This window comes from Microplitis demolitor, chromosome 7 (assembly GCF_026212275.2).
Source record: "Microplitis demolitor isolate Queensland-Clemson2020A chromosome 7, iyMicDemo2.1a, whole genome shotgun sequence".
In the NCBI taxonomy this organism is placed as follows: Eukaryota; Metazoa; Arthropoda; class Insecta; order Hymenoptera; family Braconidae; genus Microplitis; species Microplitis demolitor.
This window is the reverse complement of record NC_068551.1, coordinates 1044338-1070418: the sequence shown is the minus strand read 5'-3', so window position 1 is coordinate 1070418 and position 26081 is coordinate 1044338. Positions and strand designations below refer to the sequence as shown.

Sequence of the window (26081 nt, the reverse complement as noted above, 5' to 3'; positions counted from 1 at the left end):
GAATACCAAAAAAGTAACAATAAATGTTGATGTTGTGTAGTTAGTTTTAAAAAAGGCAAAGTTATGAACTACTTTGGGTGAAAATGGTCACACAGTGTCAAGAAGACAAAACAAGATAAAACTACAAGTTACATATAATATATACCAGGAAACAAAGGACGTGTTATATCCCGATCCTGAAGGCGCGTAAAGAAGCTTCGATTCAAAAAATTCTCAAATAGAAATTAGTGGTAACTTTAATAGTTTAAGCAAAATTTTAATTGGAAGTTGGTATTTAAAATTTGACTTTTCAAAATAAAATTAAAAAAAGTTCAGTAAATAAATTTAAAATTAATAGACAAAAAACTAAAATAAATCACAGTTTCAAATAATAATTTCATAATTTACTTACATCGTTAAATGAAAAAATTTTCAACTGTAAAATTAATTACTTAGAGTTTTATCAATAAAATTATTCTTCGAAATTGTAATCAAATTTTTTTTCTGATAAAAATTACGGAAGTTTTCTAATGTATAAAATTTTAAATAATATAATAAAGTCTTATCTATATCTGATAAAAAATAATCTAGCAGTTGAGTTGATAAAGAAGTTGTCGATAAATTTGAAACTCGAGTTGTCAAAGCACTGGAGCAAAGAGGTTATGATTTAAAAATGGCCGATTTAAACAGAGAGTTGAGCGAGTATTTACTGAGTAACAAAAATGAAAAACAATATAAACTAACGATCCCGACAGTGACGATACCAAAGCCTTCGCTGGGAAAATGGTTCGGAAAATCAACAGAGGAAAACACTGAGGAGCCAGGATGGTTACAAGACACACAGCGGAGTTGCTGTCCCAGTCTGGTTAGATTGACACGTCAAAACATATCTATTTAAATTTACCCTCACTAATAATTTAATTATCATTTTGTTTATCAGACGAAATTCCAACGGCTGACTGGGTTCGCCATTTGTATATTTATGGGAGTTCTTTGTTTTTCATTATCAGCTATTTATATTCCTGTTTTACTTTTGAAAGCACGTAAATTTGCTTTGTTGTATTCACTAGGAAGTGTATTTTTTTTAATGAGGTAATTAATTTACTACCAACTCATTTAAGACTTTACTTATTTATTAAAAATATAATTCATTCTTCTTTTTAATTAAATTCTAATTTTAAAATTAATTTTAATTTATAATTTGAAATCATTGTTAATTTCGTTTTTAAAAAATAATTTACACTGTTTTTATCCAAAATTTAAATAAATGATATTTCAAATTCTTTTCAAAAAAAATTTTTCAAAAACTTCCAACTCAACTAAAAAAAAAAAAAATGAATTCACATGACGAAATATAAAACAATAATTTCAAATAAAATTTAAAAATATCAACAAATCAATAAACCACCAAATTGAACCTCTCACCAAAATCTATTTGCAGTTTCTGTTTCCTCTGGGGACCTATCAGCTACTTGAAGTCTCTGTTCACAAAAGAGAAGCGTTGCTTCACACTGTCCTACTTGCTGACATTATCAGGGACTCTGTACTTCGCTCTGCACCTTCAGTCGACACCTCTGACGGTCTTGTGCGCAGTCCTGCAAATAATAGCGCTCTTGTCATTCCTCGTGAGTCACATCCCCGGGGGCACTACAGGACTCATGTTCTTCGGCAGGATGTTCAAGTCTTCTGTCAAGCCGACTCTGCCGATCTGAGGCATCTGCATCTCCCTCACATCCCATCCATATCAATTATCAATAAATGTATATAAGACTGGTACATACGTATGTTCATTTAAGTAATTAACTAATTAATTGATATTTCGCGTACTTGTGATAACGGATAACACCAAATTGTAAATATTTTATAGAATCTTCCAATTAAAATGTAATAAATAAATTTAAATAAATTATCTATTTATTTTTCTTTTTAATGGGAACTTTCGTCTTCGACTTGGGAATTTTTGTTGCCTTCAAACGCTTTGGATTCTTCTGAATTTGTTTTACTTTGAGCGGTTGGTAAATTGATAATTCTAGTTTTTTATTTAATTTATTTATTGATTTTATTTCTTCTTGATCCATCGGTTCTTCTTCTGGTTCTTGTTCTTGTTCTTCTTCTTCTTGATTTTTTTCTTGGATTTTATTCTGATCGATGTCCATGTAGCGATTTCCTAACACCTTAAGCTCGGGCTCTTTCAGGTCACTGATGTCAGCGAGCGAAATAAAGTCCTCAGCTTCAACTTTAAATTCTGGGGGAATGAAAACTCTTTCTGAGACAGAGCCGCGATATTTGTAGATACTAGAGGACAGAACGAAAGGTTTAAATGTTTTTTTATCATTTGAATCCTTTGGTACTGATGACAAGTCTTGAATGATTGAGTCCGGCTGATTATGATCAAGTAAATCTTCTTTGAATAATTCCTCAGGATCTTTAGGCTTCGGGAATGACTTTGATAAATTTGATATTTTTTCATATAATTTATAAAAATGAGAATTTTCTTCAGTTTCCGATTTCTGTGAAAAATGTAATGTAATTTTTATCAGAAAGAAAACAAAAAACTTTAATTTACTAAAGTTACTGAATAAAGAAATTTAAAAAAAAAAAAATAATAAAATTACTTTGAGTCCTAGTACAAGACTAGCAAACCCTATTTTTCCCAGAGTTGTTTTTTTTAATCCAGGTAGCAGAACAACTGGAATGTCATTATTCTGTCCCATCACCACGATATGTTTGATCATCATCATGGGATCGACATCTGCCTCTAACAGAATGCAGCAAATATTTTTTTTTTCAACCGCACGTGTCACTGCGTTTACTCCTACAATTATTTTATCACTAAAAAAAATAATTACCAGCAATTAACATCTCAATCAATAATTAATTTAATCAATTAAAACCCACGCATTGACATCCGGCTCATCTCCAGTTTTATTTTTTAAATCCTTGCGTTCTTCTTTACTCAATTTACGTAACTGCGTCCAGCTCAATTTCCTGTCACTCTTTTTCTTGGGTAACAATCTACAGAAAATTAATTTTAATTGATAATTAATTAAATTAATTATTTTTAATTACTCACTCTTTCAAAGTGTCATTTAATTCATTAATATCATCAGTGTCTTTTAAAATCGGCCTGTAATTATTTAAATAATAAATTAATTACTCGAAAATATTTAAAAATAATAAATTAATTAACAATTAAAATTAATTACCAAATAAATTCATATGGTTGCGCCAAAACATTGCGCATTGACTTTTTAGCAGACACATTTTTTTGTTTTTTGTTACTCATTATTTAAATATTTAAATTTTAAAAAATTACACGACAATTATTAATTAATTTAAATTTATAATTTTGAACTTAACCTCTAAACCAACACCAAAATTCAAATTTTCATAATTATAATAATAATAAATGACAGTACTTACTGTTGGCAAATTCAAAAATAGTTACAGAAAAAAACACTAGAGCACGTTTTAAAAGTTTCCGACTCCCGGAATAAACGTCACCATTGCAGCCGGTCCATTCCTTCGTTCTCTTTCTATAATTTTGCTGAAATTTCTCTTTCTTCCGGCAACGTATCATACTTTTGAGGTTGTCTTGCCTTTATCTTATTAAAAAATAATATTCTAATATTTAAATAATTTAAAAAATGGCTATCGGTGATTTGAAAACTCCCAAAGGTCTTAAGGATCTTGATACTTTTTTATCAGAGCGCAGTTACGTCGAAGGGTAATTAAATATAACTATAATTATTTAGCACGTGTCGGCATTTTTTTAAATTTATAAATACATAATTTTCATTTTTTTCTACAAATTCTTTGTCCTGGAACTGATCCAAAAATTCAAGAATCCAAATCTTGGGTTATTTCTTTTACTCTCTTTCATATATTTGTTTTTTGCTGATATATTTTATAAATTGCAGTTGGCAGGCATCTCAAGCTGATGTCGCAGTACTTGAAGCACTTGGGCAAGCACCGACTGCATCAAATCCCCATGTCTTGAGGTGGTACACTCACATCAAGTCTCATGAGCTGTCAAAATTACCTGGTACTAAAAAAATACCAGCAAGTTTGGGCGTCGGCGCACCAGCATCAGCACCAGCTGCTGCCAAAGCTGATGATGATGACGACCTCGACTTGTTTGGATCAGACGAAGAAGAAGACGCTGAGGCTGCGAGAATTAAAGAGGAGAGACTCAAAGCTTACGCTGAAAAGAAGTCCAAGAAGCCGGCACTCATTGCCAAGTCCAGTATTGTCCTTGATGTCAAACCTTGGGACGATGAGACCAACATGAAGGAAATAGAAGACAAAGTCCGTTCTATTGAGATGGATGGTCTTGTTTGGGGAGCTTGTAAGTCTTGATATTAAAATTTTGTTTTTTTTTTAATTTATTTCGTGGACTAATGGGTGGTGTTTTTTTCAGCTAAACTGGTGCCAGTTTGTCATGGAATCAACAAACTACAGATCATGTGCGTAGTCGAGGATGAAAAAGTGTCAGTTGATTTGCTGACCGAGATGATTCAGGACTTTGAGGATCATGTTCAGTCAGTTGACATCGCAGCTTTCAATAAAATTTAAATTTTATTTAACCGTCTATTATTTTGGAATTTAAATAAAGTAATTCGTTTTTGAATAATTTTTTAGTTTTGTCTTTGTATTTAATTTAATTGTAAGTAATTTATTTTTTATTTAATTAGTAATTTAATTGGCGGAGTCTTGAATGTTTGATTGAGAGTCAGTAATTGTTTTTCACGTTGTCTATTAGTATTGACGATGTGATAATTATCGATTGATTAATTAAATTAATTACGATTTAGTAATTTTGAGTTTCAGAAAAAAATAAAATGTCTAAGCAAATAAAAGGCTATAACTTGGAAAGTATCAGTTTTAGAGAATTTTTCAAAGATATAAAAATTGTAGAGAATTTAATTTCCTACAATTTTGATTCTGACAAAAAATGTCACAGGATTGATAGTTCGAAAGATTTATTTGAATTTTCAGTAGAAAATGACATTTTTTAAAATATTTGTTTGAGAAATCGATTTATCTTATAAAGTATTGACTTGACAGTAACTTTTATCAGGAATAAAAGTATAGAGGACAAAATTCCCATTAAATTTGATATCTACAAAACTTTTCCCACAAATAATTGAATGATTGCAGCCACTAACACTACAGAATTTATTTTAAAAATATTAAAATTTTTTCCGATAGTTCGATGACAGAAAAAATTTATAAGTCAAAGGTGACCATTAAAAAATAAATTTCTTCTACTTTTTATCTCAATTATTTCTAATCTCAATATTCTTCATTAAAAAAAAAAAGGTTATCTTACAACTATAAAATTTAAACTCATGATCTTTTTAATCTCACGTCATTTTTTATCGAACTCCGAACTTTAGAAAGTTAAATTCCCTTTTTACTGCCCATATGTCGTGTATACATCCCATATATTTGTATGAAATATGACTATCGTTAAAATAACTTTTATTCTTCAAAAAAAATTTATTTCTCATTTAAAATGAGTTAAAAAAAAAAACCAACTCGTCTGCATCGAAAATTTAAAACTCTTGTATATATTTCCTAAAAGCCGGTTTATTTAAAATAAAAATATTTTACTCTCATATCATTTTTTTCTACCGGAACAATTTCAATAAATAACCGCAATTTTTATTCTCTAACTCGTTAAAAAAATACGTCATCACTTTTATTATCAGTCTCTATTATATATATACATAAAATATATATATTGAGCAATTAGTTCTCGTTACTAATAATTAATTAATTGCAAGTACTGTGAAAAAGTCTAAACCATTATCTTTCATTAAATTGAGTCATTAAAAAAAAAATTTAAACTTTAGACAAATAAATCTGAAGCATTTTCATTTTATTTGGTCACTTGATTCATTTTTAAATTTCTTTGTCTTTAAAAAAATCGTAATCGATATTATATAGATTGAGTAATTGAAATAATTCGAATGATATTTTTAATGATTCATTATTTATTTATTTAAAAGGTCACATTTTTATTGAAGAATTTAAAAAATATTATAAACTACAAGTAAATAAAATTCTTTTTACCTAAAAAAATATATCGCGGATGTAATTTATAAAAATTAAATTCTTTATTTATTTTTTATTCTGATAATTCTATTATATCATTGGGATTTTACTGATCGTTATCATTAAAAGTCTTCAAGTTCAATTATAATGTAACATATTACTATGAATAGAAACAATGAAATGACAAGATTTTTTATTCACTCATTTTTTATTTTTCCATTAAAAAGGAAAAAAACAGCCGCTAAAAAAAGAGTTTGAGTTTATTATTGGCGAAAAATCTATGCTATTTATAAAATCGTTATTTAAGATATTTAATATAATTTTTTTTTGAATTAATTGAAATCTAGTGAGTACATGTAATTGCTCGACGGTGGATGCAATGGACGTTCTTGGATTCCCCACTTAAATTCGCGGGATGACGACTCGCGACATTGAAGCCTGGTATATAAAGACACGATCTAGCGAATCGGTATCCAGTTTACTGTTATTCTCGTTGATCTTTCTGTCTGTCTGTTTATTTACTTAATTAAATTTTATATTTTTAAATACTTCAATAACAATGAAAATTTTTGTTTTATTGTTTGTCGTTGCTTGTGTTTACGGTAAGTCATTTTCAAAATTATAATTATCATTTAAAATTTTTTTTTACTAAAAGTTTCCTTTAGAAAACTATTTTTGAGATTTCAAAAATTACAAGAAAATTTTTTTTTACTCATAAAAATTTTTATGTAAACTTAAATTTTTTTTCAAATAATTAGATTTTTAATGACAGATTTAATTGTTTTCTTAAAAAATTCTTTTTTTTTTTTTAATTACTCAGTAATTTTATTGATGATTTTTTTTTACGGTACTTTGATAATTACAAAAGTTAATTTCGATTTACAATGACCTTAATTTTGAATTATACAGATAGATTTAATTTTACTAATAATTTAAATCTATTTAGAAGTTAAAAAAACAAATTTGAATTTCCTTTAATAATTTTTTTTTTAACTCAAAATTACATTACTCCATATTTAAATTTTAATTTAATAAAAAAAAAAAAAAAAATTTATAATAAATTATCTGACTAGATAATAGATAAATGTATGACCTATTTTTTTATTATTCCAATTAAAATTAAATAATCTAGTGACGGGTACAATAGAAAACGACCTCCCATCTTCCCCATATAATATATAATAATTTACTCAATCATCAGTTACAGTCATCAATCAGCTTTCAAATAAATTTAAATATCTAAACCCCCATCTAAATTATAAACATGTTTTTTGCCCACTATTCATCATCCACCAATTCCTTAATCATATTCACCATAACAAAATATTTATCAACTCTAATTTTAAGGCCCGATTTCGTTTGGTTTGCGTGGTCGTCGAAGGACAAACACCCGCGTGGGCGTAAAGCTACGTCATCATTCCATTATCAAACTTTTTATATTGCAATCTATATATACATATACATAATTTACATACGTTTATTTATATATAGATATGCTGGATTCAAAGTATTTAAGTCCCGAAAATAAATAAATAAAGTATCAGATAAAATGAATCGGAATCCGGTTTCGCGAGTTCCTTTATCTCAACTTTTTGAATTCCAGTTTGTTAAATAAAATACAAGTTCAAGGGAATCTGGTTTCACGAGAGCTTCAATGCGATCTCATCAATACAACATCGCGATCTTCAAGGATTTTAAAATCATATTTTCTGTTTTGTTCTGCTGTAGTTTTTTTTTTCCGCTTCGGAGTAAGGGTTGATTTCAACATTGAAACTCCGAATCAGAATAAAAAAACTCCCTATTCACTCGGTATGCGGAGTGATTTTTAAAAAAATCCTAAACCTTAATTATTTATCACAGTCACGTTTTCTTCCTCATCTAAATAATTAAATCATTTGTTTAATAATAAAAAATAATTATTTTATTCCAAGCACGCGAGTAATAAAAATTATTTATTTATTATTCTTCAGCACAAGAAGCACCAGAAGGTAAATCAGCTTTGGCGCAGCAGATTCCAAAAACATGCTTGGGATGCATGTGTGAAGCCGCTTCTGAATGCGATACCAGCACCGGATGTCTTGGCGATGTCTGCGGTCCATTTCGTATCACTTGGGCCTACTGGGCTGACGGTGGAAAGCCAACGCTCAATAATGAATCACCAAATGCTGATGGCGGTAATTTTAATTCCAATTACATACCATATATATTTAACTATATTTAATTATCATTATTAAATTTATCAACAGCATGGACTCGCTGTGTAAATGATCCCTTCTGTGCCGCTAACGCCGTCCAAGGTTACATGGACCGTTTTGCTCAGGTAATTTATTTATTTTATTTTTATTTTCAGTTTATTTGTGTAATTTATATTAAATATTTTATTGAATGTACCATAGGATTGTAATGGAGACGGTGTAGTAAACTGCGATGACTTCGTGCGCATTCATTATCTTGGCGGAAATGGGTGCAACGGTGGATTACCTCCTAAGTACGAGAACGCTTACAGAACCTGCATGAACACGTTCAGTAGCTAATTTACTTATCATTTAATAATATATTAATCAAATTTATGTTAATCATTTTTTTTTTTTTTTTAAAACCATGTAATAAATAAAAAATTTTATATTGTACACAAATAATTGTGTTTATTTTTATAAAAAATTAAAAGTTTAAGATATTGATGAATAATAAATAAATTGAATTTAGGATTTTTAGATTGAAAAAACGATTTTGAATAAAATCTTCGAATTCTTTAACTAAAAATATGTAAAATTGATACTTTTCAATAGCATAATTTCTCATGTTTAAATTTCTGTCCTGCTTAGCGGGAAAAAAGTCGTACTTTTCTCTCATGGAAAACGAACGATAAAAATTAGCGCAATAATTTAAACTTTCAAATAGAGATCTAGTGAAAAATAGCCGCACCTTCGGCTCAAATATATACTCGGGTTGGAAAACCCTATTCCCCTCCCTTGGTGGGTTATATACTTCATTAATTATTATTATTTGCGCAGTAAATGTAAATATTTGAAAAATAAATTATTAAAAATTTGAGGCAAATTTAAATTCGTATGTTAAAATAAAATGGCGGCGAAACATGACAAAAATATTTCAAATATTAAAAAAAAAACACTAGAGTGTTTGAACAAACCTTGGCGGGAAAATAATATGCAGAAGGGTATCCTAATACACTTGGAGATTTGAATTAAATTGCTCCAAGTGTATTGCAGCTAAACAACGTCACTTAACTGCTATTTCCCCACCAGACGATGCCAGATGATTTTGCTCAGGAATCAGGAAGATATCAGCATCGGTCATCAGCAACACTTTACACTAGCACTGAACACTCAATACTTCACACCACAGACACATTACACAATTCACATTTCACAAACACTGCACAATTTAAATTAACAAAAGATAAATTTTAAAATCACTGCACAATTTTACACAACTGCAATACTGGGTTTCAATTTAAACGTAAAGTATCTGGACTACTACTGCCATTTTCGATGATACTGACTGTCGCTATCGAACCGCCAGTTGATTACAAAGCAATCGATATTTTGCGATACTCTCGCCCCCCACTTTAGCAAAAATTTGAACGCTGAGTACAGCAACGCGCAGTAGCGCCAACTCGGCGCAAAATTTAAAAGTATCGATTGTATGAGTATCGATTCCTAATTTATCATTCAAGTACCATTTCCACCACAGCTTAAATCTACAACCGGCCAATCAGTTTCCCGCGTCTTGTTTTCCCATTAGTCAAAAGCCCACAACTAAAGCCCAAAATCCATTTCCACCGAGCACGAAATCATCATCACGTCGCCAGGATTTTCTGTTTCTGCGAATTCTGACACAGTCTTGAGCTTAAGATTGCGATTTTTTTTCCAACCAGCAACCAGCATTTTTTTTTTCTTTAAAAAAAATACTTATCCTTATCCACGTTTTTAATAAAAGTGACATTCAAGTATAAATACCATAGAAAAATAATTAATTTAAAATTACCCGGTAAAATAAATTTTTTCAAAAAATTCAAATTTAAAATTTAAATCTATATCATGTTTTATGTTCTCATTTGATAAGAATATTGATAAAATATATAAGTATCAAGTATAACGTAGTAGTGTATAGTATAAGCTACTATATATATATATATATATCTATCTATCTATATAATATATATAAAAGAGACACTATTCACATTACGACCACGCGACGTAATGCAGTTGCTCAAGTGAAATTCAACGTAATAAACGTTGGGTTACTCTTTTATTAATAAATATTTATTTAGTTAAACTTGTTTATAAATAAATAACAAATTTATAAATTAATTAGCCCAGAATATTTATTTTTAGGAACCGGCATTTATTATTTTATTTGAGCAAACATTTTTTAAGTTTGTAATTGTTAACAAAAAGTTAATTTTGGTTAGTGTTAAAAAATGGCCGCTGAAATGCAAAACAAGAATCGGATGATGGTGTTCAAGAACAAAGGCAAAGACCAGGATGTAAGTGAACATTAATTATTATGTATCACATATTTTTAATTTATATTTTCATTATTTTTTATAATTATGATCCTAGACCTTTTTAATTTCGTCTTAAAAAAATTTTTTTTTCATGGAATTAAATTTTTATGGATGAAAAATTAGGCGTGGGAACTAGAATGTTCGGCATTTAAATTGTGATAAAATAATTACATATATATATGTATATATATATATATATTTTTTTTTTAATTTTAATAATTAATAATTAATCACAAATATTTAATAATGATATTTTGTAGTCTTGTTACTGAGGCTGTAATTAAACCACGTGTTGATTGGATGATTAATTAATTTTTAATGATAATTAATCATTTTTTTTTTTTTTAATTTTAGGAGATGAGGAGAAGGAGGAATGAAGTTACTGTTGAATTGAGGAAAAACAAACGCGAGGAAACTTTACAAAAACGTAGAAATGTCCCAGTTACTGAATCTACTGGTAATTATATTTATTAATTAATTGATTAGTTATGTAATTGATCAATTAATTCCTTGCAATGGTTTATTTTAATCACGTAATTTTATATAAATTACAATAGCACGTGATAAAAATCCGTAAAAGCATCCTTCAGATATTTTATTTATTTTTGTTGGTAATTAAACGGAGAAAAAAATGAGCGAATGAGCGGTAAATGTTTATGGAAATTTAAAAATGAATTTTAAAAATTTCTAGATGAAGACGACATTGAAAAGACATTATCGAAAATAAACTTAATGGAATTGGTACAAAAGGCGGCGAGTTCAGATCCTGCTGAGCAGTTGGCTGCTGTGCAATCTGCCAGAAAATTACTTTCATCTGATCGTAATCCTCCAATTGATCCATTAATTGAAAGCGGAATCTTACCGATACTAGTACGTTGTCTTGAGCAACATGAAAAGTATGTATTTTATTATTTTAAATATTTAAAATCGGGGATCTGACTCAGTGATAATGAGGAGGCGACTTATCTGTTGCAAGTACCGAGGGTAAATGATTAATTTTTTAAAAATTATTTACAGTCCGTCGTTGCAATTTGAAGCAGCATGGGCTTTAACAAACATCGCAAGCGGGACCTCTGCTCAGACACAAGCAGTGATGCAGGCTGGTGCAGTACCACTATTTTTACAGTTACTACGTTCAAGTCAACAAAATGTTTGTGAACAAGCCGTGTGGGCTCTAGGTAACCCATCAAATTGAATAAACTCTTTTATGAAATAAATATATACTCAAGACTGAGTTCTTATCGCGGCATATTATTTTTAACAGGAAATATCATTGGTGATGGACCAATACCTCGAGATTACGTTATCAAACTTGGAGTAGTACAACCACTATTGACATTTATCAAACCAGAAATACCAATAACATTTTTACGTAACGTTACATGGGTAATTGTCAATTTATGTCGAAATAAAGACCCACCGCCACCAGTACAAACTATACAAGAAATTCTACCAGCACTCAACGCTCTCATTCTTCATACAGACGTCAATGTAATTATAATTTTATTATTTATTTTTTAAACTTCCCGCTATGAAAATTTCAAATTTAGAAAAAAGGAAGCTTACAAAGGTTTTGATTTATATGTGATATTTAATTACAGATTCTTATTGATACCGTTTGGGCATTAAGTTATTTAACAGACGGTGGGAATGAACAAATCCAGATGGTGATAAATAGCGGAGTTGTACCGCGACTGATACCGCTTCTTTCGCACAAAGAAACTAAATTACAGACAGCAGCACTCCGCGCGGTGGGCAATATTGTGACAGGAACTGACGAGCAGACACAGACTGTATTAAACTGCGGTGCGCTATCGCATTTCCACAATCTGCTGACTCACTCCAAGGACAAAATATGCAAAGAAGCCGTGTGGTTTTTGTCGAACATAACCGCGGGAAATCAGTCCCAGGTTGAGGCGGTGATTGAGGCGGGTCTTCTGCCCCTGATTATTCGCAACCTCTCGAAGTCCGACTTCCAAACGCAAAAGGAAGCCGCCTGGGCGATCAGCAACTTCACTATAAGTGGAAACAGGGACCAAGTCGCGCGGTTAATTCACGAAGGAGTCATAGCGCCCTTCTGTGATTTACTCTCGTGTAAAGACACTCAGGTTATTCAAGTTGTGCTGGACGGTATTAACAATATGCTCAAGCTCGCCGGTCCCGAAGTTGAACAGCTCGCTAATATGATCGAAGAGTGTTCTGGTATATTTTTTATTTCATTTTTAATTACCGATAACTTTTGCTTTTGTTTTTGTTTATTAATAAAATAAATTTATTTAAATAGGCTTGGATAAAATAGAAGCGCTGCAAGCTCATGAGAATGTAGAAATTTATAAATTAGCTTATGATATTATCGAGCAATACTTCTCAGACGAGGTAAGTCTTTAAGATCATTCTCAGATACCGCCTCCTACTTTTTAAAAAATTTCAACATTTTTTTTAATTAATTAAAATTTTAATACACTTTTGACAGTTGTCATTTAAAATTTTTTAAAAGTAGGGGGCGCTGTCTGAGATCGCCTTAAAAAAATGTAAATTATCTAGTATTTGGTAATTAATAAAAAAAAATTTCCTCAGACGGATGACACAAACCTGGCACCGCAAGTCGGTGAAGGATCATTCGACTTCGACCCAACGGCGACTATTCCGAACGAAGGGTTCAAGTTCTGAGACGTAAAAACAATAACGAATTATTTATCCGTGCCGCAGTCAAAAAGACACCATCACTATTATCATCATCATTTAAATCTAAATCTAACTCTAACTCAAAATAATTCAATAATAATTTTACTTCGATGATAAAAGCGCTTGGCCATCAGCACGCTTATCACCGAGAGCGACGGCACCAGAACCAAGATTCGCAATGTGGCCTCCAAATGCCATGAAAGACTAAACCACGGCCTGGATCTCAAGACAAAATCAATACGTTAATTAATAAAAGACCATCCGAAGTAATCTTTCAGTCACATTTGGCAAAGCATGAACGAGCTGCGATAAAGCTTAAATAATTATTATTTATAATTACAGTTACAATATTTTTTTTTTTTTTACATTCTCCGTTATCTTCCATTTAAAAAATAATTACTTTTCTTTATTTTTTATCTTTGACATCGGAAATGTATAGATTTAATAATAATTATTATTAATTAATTGAAGAATAATTAAAATCATTGTGTAATGACTAATGACGTAAAAAGTTTTTTTATGACGAGTTACAGATATTAAGAAAGAAAAATAATAATAATAAATATGTTTTGTGCTTATAATCGTTGCTCTTTATAATTATATTAATTATTATTATTATTAATTATTAATTACTGAAAGTGAGTCTTGGTTCATACTCATTCTCATTAAATTTATTAAAAATAAATGAATTTATGTATATTTTAGGCGGTTTAAAATTTATAGTGATTGATTACTGAAGTAATATTAATAATAATAATGATAATAAAAACAAGTTTATTAACTGACAATTAATTTAAATAAATTTACTACATTAAGTAGCGTTACAGACATTCTGTATGGAGCCACAATAAAATTAGCATTTAAAGTAATTTTTTTGTCAATAATAATAATGCATTACTTTATTTATTTTTATTATGTCATACTATTAATTATAATAATAATTATATACCTAATTTAAAACTGAAGTGTGCCTGGTACTGAAAAAATTATGATTGAAAGTAACAGACATCTGACAATTTCTTTACACTGCAAAAAAATTGCAGATTAAATGCGGAGCGAATGACTGCTTATTTATTTAATTCTCTCAATTTATTAAAAATTGCCGCGACTCGAAAAAAGTTGAGCCTGAAATTCAAAATTAAATTTTACTCTAATTTTCCATCCTATACCACTTACACGTTGATTTGAATTACCTGGGGTGATAATTAATGAGTTGTAATTTTTTTAAATACATAAATTTTTATTAAAACTATAAACGATATAAAAGATTTTATTTTTCTGGCTCGAACTCAATTGTGGGCGAGTCGAACTGGTGGACGTCTTCAGCCCATACTTCTTCGGGCAGAGTTTCGCCTTCCTTGGGGATGTAAGTAGGAAAGTGTGGAGGTGTCTTGGACCATCTCAAAGGCAGCACCGTGTCGTAGACGTGGACCAGACAGTTTGTTTCTCCTGGACATGCTTGCCCCAGTACCCATATCACGTTGTACTTGTAATTAACCCGCAAAATCTGTAATCATTGATCGTTAATTAGTAAAAATTTATTATCCAGTAATAGCCAATAAAAACTTACTCTGATACCACGGAATATACGGTATCTATTGCCCATGTGTCCAGGTAATTTAGTACCAGGCATAACTCGAGCCTTCTGACCACCGGATCCAATATTACCAGGTCGTCTATGGGTTTTGGTGACACCGTGAGTCGCCGGCATACCATGGAAACCCCATCGTTTCATTACCCCTTGAAATCCCCGGTCCATTCTATTTTTAAATTTAAATTTAAATCTCTAGACTTCAACTCATAAATGAAATTTATTATTTTTCATCTCACGTTTTCCCTCTTATGTCAACGACATCACCAGCTCTGTAATGAGTTGCCAGCAATGGAGTTCCAGGCTGCAATGCCGCATTTGGACTGACAGTGAAACGCGTCAGCAATCTTTTAGGCATCACGCCAGCTTGGGTGAACAATCCGCAGTATTGTTTAGTGAACTAAAATAATGAACATCAAGTTTATTTTCTTTAATTAATTAATAGATAAATTATAAATTAAAATTACATATTGCGGGTCAGAGCTCTCGGCGCCGACAACCAAACATCCCAATTTTCTTTTAGGAATTATGTGTCTGGTCCTGAAACCTGGTTCCCATTCTTCTGGGGGAATATATTTGATTACGTGGTTATCACAAATCTGTAATTTTATTAATTAATTAATTAGATGATCCAGTCATTAGATAGAGGGAATATTCAGAGGAAAATAAATACATGTAATAAAGTTGTGAGAACTTTCTTGCCATTTTTCAACCACATGGGATAAATTCCTATTTTACGAGCAATAGTTCCAGTTCTTTTAGACCCAGGAAACCATTCAACGGCTGGCTCAATAGGAGCGACTTTCAAAGGCGAGTAGCATTTGCTCAGTGGATCTGGAGTTCCGTACTTAGTTTCCAGTAATTCTTTGACAAACGATTGATTTTCTGACGTCACGTCATCTCTGTACAGCTAAAATATTTAAATAAATCAGGTTGTCTTAATTACTTATTGTTTATTTAATTGATTAATTATTTAATCAGGTAATTACTGTTCGAGTTTGCTTTGGCAGCCAGGGCGGGAGACGTTTCCTTGGCTTTGGATTTAATTTACTGTTTCGCTCACGATATGGAACTGTCGTCATTACCTCGAGTCTTTTTTAAAAAATTAATAATAATTAATAATGATAATGATAATGAATAATTATATATTATTGTTGTAATAATTAATTTAAATTACCTGGGCTTCAATAAATTACTCAGGACATTTAATCCGGAGCGCATTTTTATAAAAGACCCCATGATTTTTGTTTATTAATTAATTATTTTACTTTATCATCTACTTATTTATGATTAATGTATATATAATATGAAAACACTATTTTATATTTATAATTAAGGGGCCTTTAAATTATTTTATAACCTTTAATTTACATGCTAGTAAAAAATGAGAATTTTCTGTGCAGTAGATTGTGCGCAGATTGATTTTAAAACTCGATGACAGAGCGCGCGCTTGATAATTTTTGAATTTTACGATTCGATTTTGGAATCGATTGGATAAAATTTTTTAGTTGCTGATCAGTGACGCGAAGATGGTCAGTTGGTGATTTTTTTTCATGGGATCCGGATCGTTTTATGCAGTCGCGGAGTTTTTAAATAATAATAATAAATATGTAAATTAATTAATTAATTAACCAGTAACGATAGTGATTAAGTGTTAAGTAGCGTGTGTGAATTAATTTAGTGAGTGATTTTGAAAACGGATTGAAGTTGATGACACTGAAGTTGTCCCGCGTCTAAAAATTTTTAAATTTTCGATTCGATTTTAAAATCGATTGGAAAACATTTTTGATTCGCTGATCAGTGACGCCATGATAGTCAGTTGATACATTTTTGTCGTAGGGTCTGGGTCGGTTTCTGCGGTCGCACTGTGAATATTCAAATAATAATTATAGTTAAGTAAATTAATTAATTAATAAGTAAGGATAGTGACAAAGTGTTAAATTACGTGTGTTAATTAAACAATTTAGTGTGATTTTGAAAACGATTGAAGTTGATGACACTGAAGTTGTCCCGCGTCTAAAAATTTTTAAATTTTCGATTCGATTTTAAAATTGATTGAAATAAACTTTTGATTCGCTGATCAGTGACGCCATGATAGTCAGTTGATGCTGGTTTTTCGTGGGATCGGGTCGTTTCGTGTAATCGCGGAATTTTTAAATAATAATTATTGTTGTGTAAATTAATTAGTTAATTAATAAGTGATAATAGTGATTAAGTGTTAAGTGTCGTGAGTTAGTTAAGTTAGTGAGTGATTTTAAAAATGAATTCAAGTAGCTGATACTCCTAGCTTCAAGATCATTTCAAGTTGGACATCTAGATGTTGAAGAGCAGGATGGTGAGTCTTTATTAATTTTTAATTTTTATTTTACAGCAAATCTAGAGATTTGTAAATTTGAAAAATATATTTTGAACTTATGAAATTTTTAAAAATTATTATTGAAAATAATTTGATTATAAAAAAAAATGAAATTATGGCTGGTAGGAAAACTCGGTATCATAAAAAGTTACAACCCCCATTATATAAATTCTAATCGCCGCGAAATTAAAAAAAATTTCTCAAACAAAAATTTAATTATTACGATAGTCATTTATTTTCCGAAAAAATTTCGTTGCCGCCACACGGCAGCCATTTTGTTTCGTCCGCGCCTCTGGCGGCAATTTTTGAAAATATATTTAAGAGGTTATTGCAAGCGTGAGAGTGTAAAAATTAATTATTATTTATTATTTACTACAATAATATATAATAATAAATAAAATACTTATTTTTATTATAAATTAATTAATAATTAATAATAATAAATAATGTCTGATGATGATAATAGTGAAGATTTTTTATTGCAAAAGCACAAGAAAGAACGTAAAGAATTACAAGGTATTTATTTTTATTGATTATATCAATAATTAATAATAATAATAATTAATAATTATAATAATAATAAATTTTTTTAAAGCACAAATTCAAGTATTAAAAAAGTCAGTATGTAAAGGTGACAAGAAAAAAAAACGTGAGGTAACAGAACGTATTGCACAATTAGAATCAGATCTAGACAAACGTCATGATGAAGAATTAAATAGTTACAAATTATCACAAATAACTTTAACTGGTTTACCGACAAAGGAAACAATAATACTGCCAACTGATGACGACACAAACGTCAATGACAATGAAAATGACGACAATAAAGCAGAAGCAAACCCGCAGAAAATATCAAAAGCACAAAAACGGAGGGACAAAAAAGCTCTGGCGGAGCGGGAACGTAATCAGAGATTAATAGAAGCGGAGGCACTCAACGTCTTCGGGAAACGGAACCTTGAGATCCAGACGATCAAAAAAATTCTTGTGGAACGAGACCTGATGATCTATGAGATACCCAGTGATGGGCATTGTCTCTACAACGCGGTGTCGCACCAGCTGAAGGTCATCGGGGTGCCCATGAGACTGGAAGACCTGAGACAGAAAACTGCCGAGTATTTGCGCGGGAACGTCAATGACTTCCTGCCATTCCTGACCAATCCGGACTCGGACGACGTTCTGACGGAGGAACAGTACCAGCAGTACTGCGACAACGTCGAGTCGACGAGTGCCTGGGGAGGCGCCATTGAGCTCCAAGTGCTCTCCCGAATTCTCAGCTGCCCTATCGAAGTCGTCCAGGCTACTGGGAGTCCTTATATTGTTGGAGATGAGTTTGAAAGCTGTAAGAAAATAACTTTGACTTACCATCGGCATATGTATGAACTCGGTGCTCATTACAACTCTGTTACCAAGTTTGTTAAAGATGAAAATGAGGACAGTTGATTTTACTTTTGATTATTACGTTATTTATTTTTAATTATTTTGTCAGTTTAAGTTTTTCTGGACATTTGCCAGCTCGACTCTGAAACAAGCCGACTAGTTTTTGGATTTTTTTAAAAACGATTAGTTGTAAAAAAAAAATCTTTTCAAAAAATTGCACTTATAGTTTTTTTAATTTTCTACACGTGTATTTTTTTTTTTTTTTTAATGAGCTGTTAAAAAAAATCCGAAAATTTTTAATTGTCTGCTAACTTCATATCAGGATCGTCAGCTCGGATTCGAAAATTGAAAAATTTTTTTTGAGATCTTTTAAAAATATCATTTTTACATCACTGTCATTTACTGCCAACGTAAAGAATTTTTACAATTCACTGTAACAATTGATTTACCTGTAAATTTATTAATTAATTAATTAGTTTTTTTTGTTGATATCGACAATATTTAAACTGCCAAATATTAAAAGTGAATTTAAAAAATAAATTTATCGAAAAAAAGTTCAACGAAGTAAAAATAATATAAGAATTAAGTTAACGAATAAAAAATAGCACAATTATAAATTAAATTTTATTTTATAAAATTAATTATTTTAAGTCGACAGCACAATTAGAAAATTTTTATTTAAATGTTTTGTGATTTTTATTGTATTGCCACTTACTAGCTTAGTCCCGTGAAACATGTAAGCGTTACTTATATTAAGGATCGAAATGTTTAAAAAAATCTACATATTGATAATAAATATAAAACAGTATGTAATTAACTGTTGAGTTTATTTAACTGTTACAAAAATTAAAGGACATTCTATTGGTCAGGTTCAGTTTTTAATTCTCCATCTTCCTTGTGTTTGGTTGGGTTATCATCAGGTTTCATTGCTGGGAATAATAAAACCTCCTAGAAAAAATTAATTATTCATTAATAATTATTACAAATAATTTTTTACGTCATGTCATGGTCACAAGACCGTCAGCGGACCGTCTTATGGCCGAAACTCAAAATGACAGTCATCCTGCATCACTACTAATGCATAAATCATATAAATAAATAAATGAATTACCTTAATATTATTAGAGTCAGTTAAGAACATCGTTAACCGATCGATACCCATTCCCCAACCGGCAGTAGGTGGTAGCCCATACTCCAAGGCAGTGCAGAAATTTTCATCAATCATCTGGGCTTCATCATCACCAGCATCCTTGTCCTTCGCCTGTTGTTCAAATCTCTCCCGCTGGACAATCGGGTCATTTAATTCAGTGTATGCGTTGCAGAGTTCTTTCTTCATGACGAACATCTCGAACCTCTCGGTGAGGCCCTTGGCGGAGCGATGCCACTTGGCGAGAGGGGACATTATTTGGGGATGATCTGTGATGAATGTCGGGTGGATGCAAGTCTCTTCTATGTACTCTCCGACCAGTTTATCCAGCAACCGCGCGGTGGTTCTGGGCGCGGGACACTCGACTCCGTGTTTGACGCACAGCTCGCTCAGGAACTTGTTCGCCTCATCGGTGCTGAGTTTTTCCGGCTCGGGGAACTTTACGTTGAGTTTCTCCTCGAGGGTTTTTATCATCGGGACGCGTTTGAATGGAGGCGTGAAATCTATTTCTACTCCTTCGCCTTCCGGTCCGTCGGGGTGGTAAATTATTTTGTAGCTCCCGTGGATGCTCTTGACCATTCCCGAGACCAGGCTCTCGGTTATTGACATCAGGTCGTTGTAGTCTGCATACGCCATGTAGAATTCGCATGATGTGAACTCGGGGTTGTGGGTCATGTCTATTCCTTCGTTACGAAATAGCCGGCCTATTTCATAGACTCTATCAAATCCTCCGACTACTAACATCTAATTAATTAAATCATCAATTTACTTTTTTAATTCGATAAACAATTTCATTTTTTTTTAATCGAAAGTTTAATTTTCATAACTTCAGGTTTTAATAAAAACTTCAAATGACTGTATCTTCTAAACTATGAGTCCTAGGACATTTTTTATGGGAACTAAAATTGTAGAAAATTTTATTTCCTATAAAATTGTATATATATGTTTTTGTCGTATCTTTGATGGTTTACCCAGAAATCAACTTTTAAGAAAATACTTTTAGAAAACTGATTTTTATTCTACTGATTATTTAGAATTAAAATTCTGGCTAAAGTATGAGAGATACAATACAAATATATGATATGAAATTTATAGGAAATTTAATTTCCTACAACTTTGATGCTTATAAAAAATCGTCAAAAACCAAAAGTTTCAGAGTTACAGCCATTGCTATAAAAATTCATAACTCTCGTCAATTAAATTGAAAATTATTTTAAATAATACCTTGAGATACAATTCTGGCGCGACGCGCATAAAAAGATCCATATTTAAATCGTTGTGATGCGTGACAAAGGGTTTAGCAGTCGCACCACCCGCGATCATGTTCATCATCGGGGTTTCAACTTCTAAAAATCCCATCTCGTCCAAAAATTTACGCACGTACGCAATTATTTTGGCTCTAATTTGAAACTTTTCGCGTACACTCGCATTTAATATTAAATCTAAATAACGTTGACGGAATCTCGTCTCCTGAAATCAGTAAAAATTATAAACAAAGAGTCGAAATTTGAATATTAATTAAATAAATAAATTACTTTGTCTTTAAGTCCGTAGTGCAAATGCGGCAGCATATGAAGACATGGACTCAGAAGTGTAATTTTGCGCGGCAAAATTGAAAATTCTCCTAGTTTAGATTTAGTCGGTACTCCAAGTACTCCAACGATGTCACCGCGTCCAAGTTTATCATTGTCAGTAACGAAACTCTCGTCGCTCTCATAATACTTGGCGTTGGCCATCATCTGAACCTTCAATCCCTCGGCTCTCAGATCATAGAAAATTAATTTTGCGCCGGCTCTGCGTATCGAGTGGATACGCCCGGCAATACTGTGGACTTCCTTGTCAAAAATTTTACCGGGTTTTACTTTTTCCGCAAATTTTCCGATGAAGTTTTCAAGGGAAGACGAAACGTGGAACTTGTGGGGATACGGGCTGTCATTTGAATCCTTCAGTTCATTAATTGCATTGACGCGTAACTTAAAATATTCCTGTAGTAATTAATGGGTAATTAGTAACATTAATAATTTATTTAAATATTTAAATTAATAGACAAGATGGGTTACATTGGGACTGATTTCTTCTTCTTTTATTTTCTCCTTTTTTTCTTTTGATGGGTCGGCTTCCGCTGCGGCCTTGGCATCTTTTTCGGCTTTTTCTTTGAGCTTTTGTTCAGCTTTTAGTCTTCTTTTTAATTCACTGCAATAAATAAATAAATTCATTAATTAATTAGTAGACTAAAAAAAATTTATTAATTAATATGGACGATATTTCATTAACTATTAGAGATAATTAGACATTATGGGACATTTTTGGAACGGAAATTTGATTTCCTACAATTTTGGTCTGATAAAAAATTTTGTAAAATCAATTATTTAAAAGTTACAATTGTTTGAGTAATTAATAAATTATTAGAAAAAATTTTTGACAGTTGGAATTGACGTTAAACATTTTTGGATGTCAATTTTTTTTTTTTTTAATAATTGGTACCGATTAAATGAGGCTGCATGTAAAGAAATGTGACGTAATTTTTCATATGGTTTAATCACAGTCAAACATGACAATGCCGGGAAAAAATAACTCATATGTTTGGTTATATGTAGTAACATTTTCAAAAATTAAATTATCACATTTAATTAAATATTAAAGAAAATAAACTCCCAGCACTGAAACCCCATTTGTTAAATCTGTAAATCCGTATTTAAATTTAAATTATTTTATCATAAATAAATATTATTTTTATAGTATTTGTGATAACGAAAACGTGGGTGGCATCATTTAAATATTATAACTGATAGGTTAAGTTTGTTTATGACTTAATAATTTATGAGAATAATTTTTGTGAGATTTAAAAGATAATTTTTTATCTAGAGTTGTCTGCGATTTAAATTTTTATTGATCGATTACTCACTTTTTTGATAATTTTTCACCCGACTCTGCCATCGTGCTCCAAAATACTTTTTTATTTTACAGAAATTTATTTTTTACCCTCCAATTACCGTTGGTACACTTGAAGTTTTCGTTTCCTTCCATTGGCAGCATTTTGAAATTTTAACTTTGCCGCGCTTTTTTTAAAAATTCAAATTTACTAAAAAAAGTAACAGTTAAATTTTTTCATACATTTTTGTAGATAACATTAATAATTTAAAAATAATAATAAAAATCATTAAAATAATTTGAATAATTTAAATTTAAAAAAAAATTAGCGGGAAAATTGTAACCATGACTACCGGAGTTTGTTGTTTTTTAAGCTGTGTAACCTTTACAATAGTCGAAATTAGTGTTTGATATTTATTTATACATAAATTTATAAAAAATATTAGTGATAATCATGGACGGAATGATGAATTTTAATGATTTGAAAGCATTACAAGAATTGATTAATCCACCGAATGATGATACTGACTCAGATACTGATATTTCACAACAAGGATTACGTAAATTGGGTATATTTTCTTCAATTATGTAAATCAATTACAATTACGGGGTCGCCAATAAAAAAAATTAATTAGATAATTAATTAACTTGGAAAGTCGTAAAAAAATTAAAAAATCCTGTAATTTCTTTGTCGGTTTGAAAAAAAAAATTTTATTTGAATTCAAAATTAAATTTTTGCAAAAAGTATTTTTTTACCGTTTTCATTAAAAAAAAATATATTTTATTTTTTTTTTTATAACTCGTAAATCACTTTCGGTAGATTTACTAATTTGATAAACTTTCGAGCTTAAATAGTTTCGATTGTCTTAAACTGAATCTAAATCATTGTAATTGGTTCTGAATCTCGATTAATCCTTGGGATTGTTACCCCAACTATTCGAATCTATTGAAACTTCGGCTTATTATCAGGATTGAAAAGAACAAAAACTGATTAACTCTCAACATTCTCAAGTTTTTAACTCCCGGGTTAAGATTATCGCGAAAAAAAAAAAAAAAAAATAAAAAATTATTTCGAGTCGTCAGCCTTTTTTTAAAAAAAAAATTATTTAAAAATTTGGCGCCTTGTTAATTATAAAAAAAACTTATCACTAATTTCGATAAATAATAAAATGAAGGGCCTGGTGATATCGGCCCACTGAAAGAATCGCCATCATCATCATCATCATCATCATCAAAAAATTTGACTGGACCGCATGCGCCACTTAAACCAGAAGGTGACGAAATTTGGCATTCATCAGAAGCGACAACCAGTTCATCAGCCGAACTTTTAGATCCCAGAGAAGTTCCGGAATATGAAATTAAGTTCAAGCAGTCTGTTACTTCAGAAGACATTTATTTGGGGGTAATTTTTTCGACTACAATCAGGAAATAAATTGCAATTAAATTTAAAATAAAAAAACTGTCTATAGATGGGATTCAAAACTCCCGGGTCAGCCTCTTGCGAGTGGATCACGGTTTTAGTTAAATTACCCGGCGAGTCTGTTAAAAGTGTTGAACTTACTGTTGAGTCGGAATTTTTCGACATCCGCAGCCCCAAGTACCGGCTGTATTTACCAACCCCGCACTCTATTGATCCCAATAATTCATCCGCCAAGTGGCATAATGACACGGATACTCTGGAGTTGACTTTAAAGCTTGTTCGCGAATTTGACGGTATCAATTTTTAATTTAAATAATCTGGCCTGTGGATTTATTTTATTGATAAATGAATGAATAAATAAATAAATAAATAAATAAATAAATAAATGAATAAATAAAATATAATTAGTTTGTTTATTTTTGACATAAAAATTTATCGTTAACGAAGGAATCATAAATTAAACGATGTGTTAATAATTTTAATAAATCCATCGGTTTATATTTATCAGTACTATCACGTTTATTTTAATTACACAAACTAAATAGACGAGGATGAAACAAAACAAAAACAAAAAAAATATCCAATTAAATTGAATTGATTTAAATTTAATACAGCTGAATTTAATTAAATTCAATAATAACTCTGGATAAATTAAATAATGTAATAACAAAAATGAATTTATATTTTTACTGTTAGAGGATGACTTTTTTTTAGTATTTTTTTAAAATTTGTATCTTGTTACGAATTTAAATTCACAATGTTGTTGGATAAAATAGCAGATGAATGTATTTATATTGAAATAGAGTGTAGTGTGTCAGGTGTATGTTATCAAATACTCAATATAGGGACACGTTATTTTATACGATTCACTGAATTCAATTGACAATATATTTTTATTATTATTATTTCCGTTTTTTTTTTATTAAATTTATTTTTTTTTGTTCTGTTTGTTTGATTCAAAGATTTTTATATTTCTAGAACTATATTTTCCATGTACAAAAAAATAAAAATTGTCATGTAATTAAAGGAAAACTTGGATATTAAAAAAGTCAATAAAAATTTTCAAATATTTTACTCCAAAAATTTTGTAATTGTTTAAATGATTGTAACTTTGCAACAATGAGTTTTTATGAATTTTTTAAAGAAACCAAAATTGTAGGAAATTAAATTTCCTGTAAATTTACTCCTATGCTTTTTTACTGTATCTCTGAAACTTTAGCTGGAATCCGAACTCAAAGTTAAGAATTACGATAAATGGAGAAAATTTACAAATATTGGGTTCTAATTGATTTTAAGGCTGACATATTGAAGATATGACAAAAGTGATAAGAAACAATCTTGTAGGAAATTTAATTTCCTACAACTTAAGTCCTTGCAAAAAATATCCTAGGACTGATAGTTTAGGAGCTACAGTCGATCAAAGTCATGGGACTTTAATTCGTGCGAATGTACGGATGTACGGATTGCAAATATCTCGCGTGTTAATTGACTGATTCAAATAATTACCGCCCTGATTGAGAGTGTGTATTATAAATTAGGTATTCTGTAATTTTGGAATTAATTAGTAGAGCAGTTTCCCAGTTATTTAGAAAATAGAAATTATTTCATAGACTGATCTGCCCAAATTATTAAAACATCCGCTTCTTTGGGCGGTGGCTGAAAATGTATAGGACAAGTTTATAAAATTGGGGCATAGAAAAAAAAATAATAATTGAATAAAATAATAAAAAATGTATAGAAGCAGAAATCTAAAATGACGTTATAGATAATTGAATGACGGTATCAAAAATATTTTGAATTGTAGATTTTTTTATAACCTAGTCTTGTGTGTAGATATTGGTATGAACCAATGGGTTACGGATTCGTCAATTCATTGAATCGTTAAATTTACGGTAGATTGATGGTTTGTTATCTCTACTATTTGGTTGTGTTTGTTGAACCGCAGTTTTACGATAGCTTGTGGTCCTTTTATTTCTCTATATAACGTTTCTCACCAATTTTTTTTATTTATCTATTTAATTTATTTTTATACTCGAAATTTACATATCGCTTTTTTTTATTGCC

General features: G+C 30.4%; 9 protein-coding genes across 12 annotated transcripts in view; 6 read left to right on the top strand and 3 right to left on the bottom strand.

The window, feature by feature from the left end:
- The first annotated feature begins 621 nt into the window (after positions 1-621).
- On the top strand, positions 622-8624 carry LOC103575501 (uncharacterized). The gene is made up of 7 exons (XM_053740428.1): positions 622-844; positions 920-1071; positions 1421-1690; positions 3900-4327; positions 8010-8213; positions 8286-8359; positions 8436-8624. Exons 1-7 carry the CDS (start codon positions 653-655, stop codon positions 8571-8573), a joined length of 1458 nt encoding a protein of 485 aa, XP_053596403.1. The 5' UTR covers positions 622-652; the 3' UTR covers positions 8574-8624.
- LOC103575487 (ribonuclease P protein subunit p38) lies at positions 1698-3357 on the bottom strand. The gene is made up of 5 exons (XM_008555291.3): positions 3186-3357; positions 3053-3106; positions 2878-2994; positions 2595-2811; positions 1698-2489 (listed from the first exon to the last, which is right to left on the bottom strand). Exons 1-5 carry the CDS (start codon positions 3263-3265, stop codon positions 1890-1892), a joined length of 1068 nt encoding a protein of 355 aa, XP_008553513.1. The 5' UTR covers positions 3266-3357; the 3' UTR covers positions 1698-1889.
- LOC103575488 (elongation factor 1-beta') lies at positions 3521-4612 on the top strand. The gene is made up of 3 exons (XM_008555292.2): positions 3521-3706; positions 3900-4327; positions 4400-4612. The coding sequence occupies exons 1-3, from the start codon at positions 3627-3629 to the stop codon at positions 4552-4554; spliced, it is 663 nt and encodes a 220-aa protein (XP_008553514.1). The 5' UTR covers positions 3521-3626; the 3' UTR covers positions 4555-4612.
- Positions 8625-9908: 1284 nt separating the features above from the next.
- On the top strand, positions 9909-13770 carry LOC103575486 (importin subunit alpha-4). 2 transcript variants are annotated; one of them, XM_053740987.1, is made up of 9 exons: positions 9909-10050; positions 10398-10549; positions 10925-11027; positions 11262-11466; positions 11588-11748; positions 11835-12061; positions 12172-12772; positions 12855-12946; positions 13148-13770. In XM_053740987.1, the coding sequence occupies exons 2-9, from the start codon at positions 10484-10486 to the stop codon at positions 13238-13240; spliced, it is 1548 nt and encodes a 515-aa protein (XP_053596962.1). In that variant the 5' UTR covers positions 9909-10050; positions 10398-10483; the 3' UTR covers positions 13241-13770. The 2 variants fall into 2 exon arrangements, with proteins under 2 accessions (XP_053596962.1, XP_008553512.1); XM_008555290.2 differs by lacking the exon at positions 9909-10050 and having other exon boundaries at positions 10155-10549.
- Positions 13771-14065: 295 nt separating this feature from the next.
- LOC103575485 (39S ribosomal protein L3, mitochondrial) lies at positions 14066-16254 on the bottom strand. 2 transcript variants are annotated; one of them, XR_549309.3, is made up of 8 exons: positions 16024-16254; positions 15836-15938; positions 15520-15756; positions 15314-15445; positions 15086-15246; positions 14826-15015; positions 14449-14762; positions 14066-14380 (listed from the first exon to the last, which is right to left on the bottom strand). XR_549309.3 is itself a non-coding variant. In XM_008555289.3 (7 exons), the coding sequence occupies exons 1-7, from the start codon at positions 16083-16085 to the stop codon at positions 14526-14528; spliced, it is 1122 nt and encodes a 373-aa protein (XP_008553511.1). In that variant the 5' UTR covers positions 16086-16254; the 3' UTR covers positions 14066-14525. The 2 variants fall into 2 exon arrangements, 1 of the variants encoding a protein (XP_008553511.1); XM_008555289.3 differs by having other exon boundaries at positions 14066-14762.
- A 432-nt stretch (positions 16255-16686) lies between these two features.
- LOC103575484 (serotriflin) overlaps positions 16687-26081 on the top strand; it is a 62981-nt gene continuing 53586 nt past the window's right edge. The window contains exon 1 of the mRNA XM_014442530.2: positions 16687-17181. The gene's annotated coding sequence lies outside the window, so the exon portion shown is untranslated. The remainder of the gene's footprint in view (positions 17182-26081) is intronic.
- LOC103575480 (deubiquitinase OTUD6B) lies at positions 17508-18814 on the top strand. Its single transcript, XM_008555283.2, has 2 exons — positions 17508-17718; positions 17798-18814. Exons 1-2 carry the CDS (start codon positions 17649-17651, stop codon positions 18640-18642), a joined length of 915 nt encoding a protein of 304 aa, XP_008553505.1. The 5' UTR covers positions 17508-17648; the 3' UTR covers positions 18643-18814.
- LOC103575481 (lysine--tRNA ligase) lies at positions 19369-22738 on the bottom strand. Of its 2 annotated transcripts, none has more exons than XM_008555285.2 (6): positions 22632-22738; positions 21787-21919; positions 21262-21711; positions 20951-21196; positions 19691-20470; positions 19369-19527 (listed from the first exon to the last, which is right to left on the bottom strand). In XM_008555285.2, the coding sequence occupies exons 1-6, from the start codon at positions 22661-22663 to the stop codon at positions 19438-19440; spliced, it is 1731 nt and encodes a 576-aa protein (XP_008553507.1). In that variant the 5' UTR covers positions 22664-22738; the 3' UTR covers positions 19369-19437. The 2 variants fall into 2 exon arrangements, with proteins under 2 accessions (XP_008553507.1, XP_008553506.1); XM_008555284.1 differs by lacking the exon at positions 22632-22738 and adding an exon at positions 22211-22514.
- LOC103575482 (dynein axonemal assembly factor 6) lies at positions 22884-24324 on the top strand. The gene is made up of 3 exons (XM_008555287.2): positions 22884-23166; positions 23773-23999; positions 24067-24324. The coding sequence occupies exons 1-3, from the start codon at positions 23052-23054 to the stop codon at positions 24322-24324; spliced, it is 600 nt and encodes a 199-aa protein (XP_008553509.1). The 5' UTR covers positions 22884-23051.

Bases quoted from the DNA above. Each gene is read 5' to 3' on its own strand.
- LOC103575501 (XM_053740428.1), top strand. From the start codon at position 653: ATGGCCGATTTAAACAGAGAGTTGAGCGAGTATTTACTGAGTAACAAA. The intron at 1,072-1,420 runs GTAATTAATTTA...ATCTATTTGCAG, and splicing joins AGTGTATTTTTTTTAATGAG to TTTCTGTTTCCTCTGGGGAC. The intron at 4,328-8,009 runs GTAAGTCTTGAT...ATTATTCTTCAG, and splicing joins TGGTCTTGTTTGGGGAGCTT to CACAAGAAGCACCAGAAGGT.
- LOC103575487 (XM_008555291.3), bottom strand. From the start codon at position 3,265: ATGAGTAACAAAAAACAAAAAAATGTGTCTGCTAAAAAGTCAATGCGC. The intron at 3,107-3,185 runs GTAATTAATTTT...AAATAATTACAG, and splicing joins CAACCATATGAATTTATTTG to GCCGATTTTAAAAGACACTG. The intron at 2,490-2,594 runs GTAATTTTATTA...CATTTTTCACAG, and splicing joins GTCTTGTACTAGGACTCAAA to AAATCGGAAACTGAAGAAAA.
- LOC103575488 (XM_008555292.2), top strand. From the start codon at position 3,627: ATGGCTATCGGTGATTTGAAAACTCCCAAAGGTCTTAAGGATCTTGAT. The intron at 3,707-3,899 runs GTAATTAAATAT...TATAAATTGCAG, and splicing joins GAGCGCAGTTACGTCGAAGG to TTGGCAGGCATCTCAAGCTG. The intron at 4,328-4,399 runs GTAAGTCTTGAT...TGTTTTTTTCAG, and splicing joins TGGTCTTGTTTGGGGAGCTT to CTAAACTGGTGCCAGTTTGT.
- LOC103575486 (XM_053740987.1), top strand. From the start codon at position 10,484: ATGGCCGCTGAAATGCAAAACAAGAATCGGATGATGGTGTTCAAGAAC. The intron at 11,467-11,587 runs GTATGTATTTTA...AATTATTTACAG, and splicing joins TGTCTTGAGCAACATGAAAA to TCCGTCGTTGCAATTTGAAG. The intron at 12,773-12,854 runs GTATATTTTTTA...TTATTTAAATAG, and splicing joins TATGATCGAAGAGTGTTCTG to GCTTGGATAAAATAGAAGCG.
- LOC103575485 (XM_008555289.3), bottom strand. From the start codon at position 16,085: ATGGGGTCTTTTATAAAAATGCGCTCCGGATTAAATGTCCTGAGTAAT. The intron at 15,757-15,835 runs GTAATTACCTGA...TAAATATTTTAG, and splicing joins TGCCAAAGCAAACTCGAACA to CTGTACAGAGATGACGTGAC. The intron at 15,446-15,519 runs GTATTTATTTTC...ATAAAATTACAG, and splicing joins TTCTCACAACTTTATTACAT to ATTTGTGATAACCACGTAAT.
- LOC103575480 (XM_008555283.2), top strand. From the start codon at position 17,649: ATGTCTGATGATGATAATAGTGAAGATTTTTTATTGCAAAAGCACAAG. The intron at 17,719-17,797 runs GTATTTATTTTT...ATTTTTTTAAAG, and splicing joins AGAACGTAAAGAATTACAAG to CACAAATTCAAGTATTAAAA.
- LOC103575481 (XM_008555284.1), bottom strand. From the start codon at position 22,329: ATGTTACTACATATAACCAAACATATGAGTTATTTTTTCCCGGCATTG. The intron at 21,712-21,786 runs GTAACCCATCTT...TAATTACTACAG, and splicing joins AAGAAGAAATCAGTCCCAAT to GAATATTTTAAGTTACGCGT. The intron at 19,528-19,690 runs GTAATTCATTTA...AATTTTTTCTAG, and splicing joins CTGACTCTAATAATATTAAG to GAGGTTTTATTATTCCCAGC.
- LOC103575482 (XM_008555287.2), top strand. From the start codon at position 23,052: ATGGACGGAATGATGAATTTTAATGATTTGAAAGCATTACAAGAATTG. The intron at 23,167-23,772 runs GTATATTTTCTT...AATAAAATGAAG, and splicing joins ACAAGGATTACGTAAATTGG to GGCCTGGTGATATCGGCCCA. The intron at 24,000-24,066 runs GTAATTTTTTCG...AACTGTCTATAG, and splicing joins CAGAAGACATTTATTTGGGG to ATGGGATTCAAAACTCCCGG.